The sequence below is a fragment of the Cryptomeria japonica genome, chromosome 1, assembly GCF_030272615.1.
Source record: "Cryptomeria japonica chromosome 1, Sugi_1.0, whole genome shotgun sequence".
Taxonomy (NCBI): Eukaryota; Viridiplantae; Streptophyta; class Pinopsida; order Cupressales; family Cupressaceae; genus Cryptomeria; species Cryptomeria japonica.
Genome location: NC_081405.1, coordinates 158,290,615 through 158,296,183, shown reverse-complemented (window position 1 = coordinate 158,296,183; position 5,569 = coordinate 158,290,615). Strand labels below are relative to the sequence as shown.

The following is a 5,569-nucleotide window of genomic DNA, read 5'->3' as shown; positions in this document are numbered from 1 at the left end:
TCTATTTTAACCTTTTCTTGGAATTTGGATAGTAGTACCATTTTTTGTGATAACAAAAATAATAATTTTTTTTCAATTTTTTTTGTGGAATATTAGAATACATATTTTCTATTGTAATATGTTAGATCTCATTATCAACCATTTTTATCTATTAAATGAAGGTTTTGACATAATAAAAGAGTATATATATTCTTAAACATGGCTTTTTTAATCTAAAAATCCTATAGCAACCAAGGCCAAAACCTTTGCATCGAGAAAAGTAAAAACTAAAACTTTAGTTTAGAAATAAATACATACTAAAAAAGAATTAGGAGGATACCAATTAAAAGGGACCACAAATGAGTAATGCAAGGAATAATTATCTAATTTAGTAATTCAAACACAATGAACGAGAAACACAATATGAGAATAAACTTTTAGTTAACAAAAAATTTCTCCATTACTTATGTAGTATCCTTTAGTATCAAGTGATATACTTGTTTCAAGAAATTGTGAATTTAAATATAATTATATCAATACTCATTACCTTGTAAGAGAGTGTGAACTCCCTTAGACAAAAATTGGCGAAGCTCCAAAACCATTTGAATAACTACAAAATAAATATTTTCCACTAACACCAAAACTAGTAGAAATTATAATTTTGTTATTTAGAAATTATCTAGTAAAAGTGTGAGGTTTGCATTTAATTTATGATCATTCTTTTATGCTACCAATTGAAATTTTTTGTTTCAATTATTGAAATTTATCTTGTATATATAAATGTGAAGATTTTACACAATAAACTTCTTTATTTCTTGATGAGAAAATAAGAGTATGTTGAGGAGAAAATTTTGGCTATGTTTATGGTTTGGTTAATTTTAAAACTTTCATTAGTTAATTTTATTTTTAAAAAAAATTGTTTCCTTTAGATCAATTTGAATGGTAGAGTTATTTTGTTATTTTTGAACCTACAATTGTAAACTATCCAAAGAATTTTTTTCCTTTTTAGCTCCATTTCATTGTATTTTTTGAGTTCTCTTTGATTATTTTCTTTTTTGTAAAATATGTGTTTTCTTTTTTATAAAACTATAAGAAAAACATTCAATATTTTTTTGAAGCATAAGTTTAGAGGTATACATAGGATTCATTGGACTTTTTGGAAACTATCTTGACTTTAGTATTTCAAAAATTCTTGATACCATTATGTACTCTCTCTCTCTCTCTCTCTCTCTCTCTCTCTCTCTCTCTCTCTCTCTCTCTCTCTCTCTCTCTCTCTCTCTCTCTCTCTCTCTCTCTCTCTCTCTCTCTCTCTCTCTCTCTCTCTCTCTCTCTGTGTGTGTGTGTGTGTTTGTGTGTGTGTGTGTGCACATGCTACATACATACACACACACACACATACATACATACATACACACAACAAGAACACACACATAGAGCAACACATCTTCCTTTGTGAAGAAATTATTCTCCAACTTTATAATTTATAATTCCAATACTAACAACTTTGTAATGAGATAGAAAACATATAGAGAAAAGATAAGAATGATAAGCTATATGGTGAAATAACACAACACAAGCACACATATCTCAAATGAGGACAATAATTATGTCAAATTGTAGGAGTGTTTCTATATATCAAATCAAAAATTAAAATCACTAAAATTAAAATAAATAAACCTCAAAACAATAAGTTAAAGGTAACTTTAAAAAATAGTGATCATTTATCCCTTCATGTTCCATATTATAAGATAAAAGATAGATGATCTAACCTCCTCCAAAACCCTCTACTCACAAATTAGAAAAAAACACACGAGCTCACCTTAAAAGTAGCTAAAAGATAGCTATGAATATCTCTATTTATCCATTCTAATACACACTCTCATAAAAATTGAACAAGTAATGGCAAGGATATTTTAAATACCAGGTAGGTATTCAAAATGTGATTATTATTTATCTCTTAAGGATTAACTTATTCAAATTATCCAAAGAAATAGTGGAAATAAATGAAATGAATGTTTTAGGCATAGAGGAGACAAACTTTAAAAGAAGATCATTTGAAGAAGCATGATGTAGACTCAAAAGTTTAATTCAAGAATTTAACTAATTAGAATAGTTACATCATTCACTCCCACAATTGCATCAAAGGCCAACAATCATCTATGGATCTATCAACAATTTTAATGAAGCTAGTGTTATCAAATAAATAAATGATCAAATCCAGTATGAATACATGTACAATGCAAATGCATGTCTCATAAAAATAATAATTTCCATGTCCCTATTTTACTACACATAATGTTCACAATGTGGTATTATTGTGTGCTAAAAATTATGTAAAAAAAATCATTCTATACATTATGAAAAATAAATAATTAATAATGAAAAAATGTGTCATGTAGCTATAAGTTCCTTCCATTGTAACATAATAGACATTAAAATTTGGATTAGAAGGTGGAAGTCTAGACATGATGATGTGCAAGTATAACCACTTCATATTTTTTAAGATCAAAGTGAAAAACATAGTAAGATAATCAAATTAGATGGTCATATGAAAAACCTCATGCCATTTTTTCCAAAATGAGATCTTTTTCTAACAAGAGTTTAGTTGTATTGCATTAGCTGGTTTGCAAGCTTACTATTAGGGAAGACTTTTGTGAATCATTCAATTACTCATGGTACTCACCACCTTCACTCAAAATAGAATGGATTTTTACAATCTATAAATCCTGAAGTCCTATTCTTAAAAAAGCATAAAAAAAAAATTAATTTTTTTTTTTTTATATAAGATCTAACATTAATTGCAATTTAATGAGTCAAGCATTTAGCGAATCTACATATCTCCTAAACCAGGAAAATAAACTAGATGATCATATGAAAAAGATCATGACAATTTCACCAAAATGCTCTTTTTCCATGAAGAGTTTAGTTGAACTTCATTAAATGGTATCTAAGCTTATTAGACAAGTCTGTTGCTGATAATTCTAATTAGTCATGGTACTCACCACCAACTTTTGACAATCCATAAACTGTAGATTCTTACACTTGAAAGAGTATTGACAGTGAAGACATTGATTGTTAGGATTTGACAACCGAAAATTTAGTGGATCTCCATGTCTTTCCCGACCTTCAGCTACCGAGAATTCAACAATCGGGTCATGAGGTGAAAAGGTGATTTACAGTTGGAACTTTAACTCGAACAACTTTATAAGATGCGAAGGGACAAAATAAAGCTATAAAAGTACCTAGTTGTGGATGTTCCAATCCACCCAAGCCAGTTTCTAGTTCTTGCATTCAGATTGCCAAGTTATCGTTTGATTTTAGAGCTGAGAGAAGGCCGAGCATGGCTGCTTCGAGCGATGAAGGAGTACAAGAGGTCCCTGGAAGCTATGGCTTGCCTGTCATCGGAGCCATTGCTGATCGCTTCGACTATTTCGTAAAGGAAGGGGTAGATGCTTTCTTCAAAACGCGCATTGAGAAATACAAGAGCACCGTATTCAGAGTGAATATGCCGCCTGGTCCGCCTTTGTTTCCCGATCCTCGCGTCATAATTCTGCTGGACGCCAAGAGCTTTCCCGTACTCTTCGATCTGAGTAAAGTGGAAAAGAAGAACGTCTTCACGGGCGTCTACATGCCCAGCACGGACTTTACCGGAGGCTATCGGGTACTCTCGTATTTGGACCCTTCCGAAGAAAATCACACCAAGCTCAAGAACTTCTGCTTCCATGTACTCAAGACCAACGCAACCAAATGGTTTCCGGAGTTCGAACGGGCCACGGGAGAGCTGTGGGCTAAGCTTGACAAACAATTTGCCGAGTCCGGCAAGGCCGAATTTACGAGCGAGAATTTGCAAATGTGTTTTAATTTTCTGTGCAGGTCGGTGCTGAACAGAGATCCTGCAGATTCGGGGCCTGCCAGTCTGGGAACGGATGGGCCTACTTATGTTGTGAAGTGGATTGGGCTTCAGCTCGCTCCAATTGCAAGCACTGGCGTGCTTCCCAAGATCTTGGAGGAGGTCACCATCCACGCAGCCCCTCTGCCGTTCCTGCTTGTGCGTGAGGATTACAACAAAGTGTACAATTTCTTCTGGACGTATGGAAAAGAGGCGCTGGACGCGGCGGAGCAGCAGTTCGGCCTAAAGAGAGACGAGGCGTGTCATAATTTGGTGTTCAACATATGCTTCAATACCTTCGGAGGAATGTTTGTATTTTTTCCCATTCTTATACAACACATTTCGGCGGCAGGCAAGCAGCTGCACGCAGATCTGGCAGAAGAAGTAAGATCTGCCATTAAAGATAACGGAGGATTGAATATGACAGCACTGGAGAGCATGGTGTTGGTTCGGTCGACGGTGTATGAAGCGCTGAGGATCGAGCCACCCGTGCCGTTTCAGTATGGACATGCGAAAGAAGATTTAGTGGTGGAGTCGCACGATGGGAAATATGCGGTGAAGAAGGGAGAGATGCTTGGTGGGTATCAGCCTTTTGCCACCAGAGATCCCAAGGTATTTGACAATCCTGAGGAGTTTCTCCCGCGGCGTTTCATGGCAGAGGAAGGGGAGAAATTGTTAAAATATGTGCTGTGGTCGAATGGACCGGAGACTGAGGAGACGACGGTGAATAATAAGCAGTGTGCGGGGAAGAACTTCGTGGTGATGATATCACGGCTGCTGGTGGCGCATCTGTTCGCTCATTACGACTCCTTTGAGATCGATCCGTCCACAACCACCAAAGTTGTTTTTACCTCGCTACAGAAGGCCACTTCTTAATTCCCTGTTTGTCACTCTCTTTAATGTCGCGGATGTATGTCGAGTCTTTCGGGGTCTTTTCAGTTAATAAACACGTGCCTAATTGCCTGAGAATATAAGGGTGCTTATAGGTTTAGGTGTGGCACGAGAACATAAGGGTGTTTGTAGATTTAGTAGCTTTTGGATTGTAGGTATATTATCTAGATTATAAGTGTGGTGTTTTATTATTATGTTTGTTTTAAAAAATAGTATATTTATATTTAAAAAATATATGTAAAATATGTCAAGAGATATTTTATAATTGAACAAAATTATTTTTAAAATAAATGTTCTTCTAAAATATTAAATATCAAGAATACATATCCAGTCTTGCATGTAAAAAGTTGTGAATCTAGCTGGAGACAAGTGGTGAGGGTTCTATATTATTTGGGGTAATAAAATAACACCTCCACAAAAGCTGAAATATGACATATTTCATGCATTTACCTGTCATTTGCATGTCAAATTGTTTCAAAAATTTATTTTTATTTACGGACATTTTGATGTCATTGTAGATGCCTCTCGGCATAATAAATAGAGGAGAAGAATTGGTGTGATTCTAATTTGTCAAATTAGCATGTCTAATTGTAAACGTTTTTTTAAAGAATTTTTAAAAATTGAAGATCACGTATCAATTCTATTAATTCAAGAAATAGTAGAAGACTGGATACATCAAATAGTGATCAAGAAGATCATTCCAAATCCATATAGCCTATCCAAGCTCACCAAAATATCACAGTAAATCGAAAGGCAAAATATTCAATCTACCATAGCATATACTAATAACTACTAGAAGCATATGCATAG

The 5,569-nt window shown here is 34.4% G+C and overlaps 1 protein-coding gene across 1 annotated transcript; it reads left to right on the top strand.

The window, feature by feature from the left end:
* The first annotated feature begins 3,236 nt into the window (after positions 1-3,236).
* Positions 3,237-5,010, top strand: LOC131048258 (allene oxide synthase 1, chloroplastic-like). Its single transcript, XM_057982149.2, has one exon. It carries the CDS (start codon positions 3,320-3,322, stop codon positions 4,742-4,744), a length of 1,425 nt encoding a protein of 474 aa, XP_057838132.2. The 5' UTR covers positions 3,237-3,319; the 3' UTR covers positions 4,745-5,010.
* The last annotated feature ends 559 nt before the right edge of the window (positions 5,011-5,569 follow it).

Bases quoted from the DNA above. Each gene is read 5' to 3' on its own strand.
- LOC131048258 (XM_057982149.2), top strand. From the start codon at position 3,320: ATGGCTGCTTCGAGCGATGAAGGAGTACAAGAGGTCCCTGGAAGCTAT.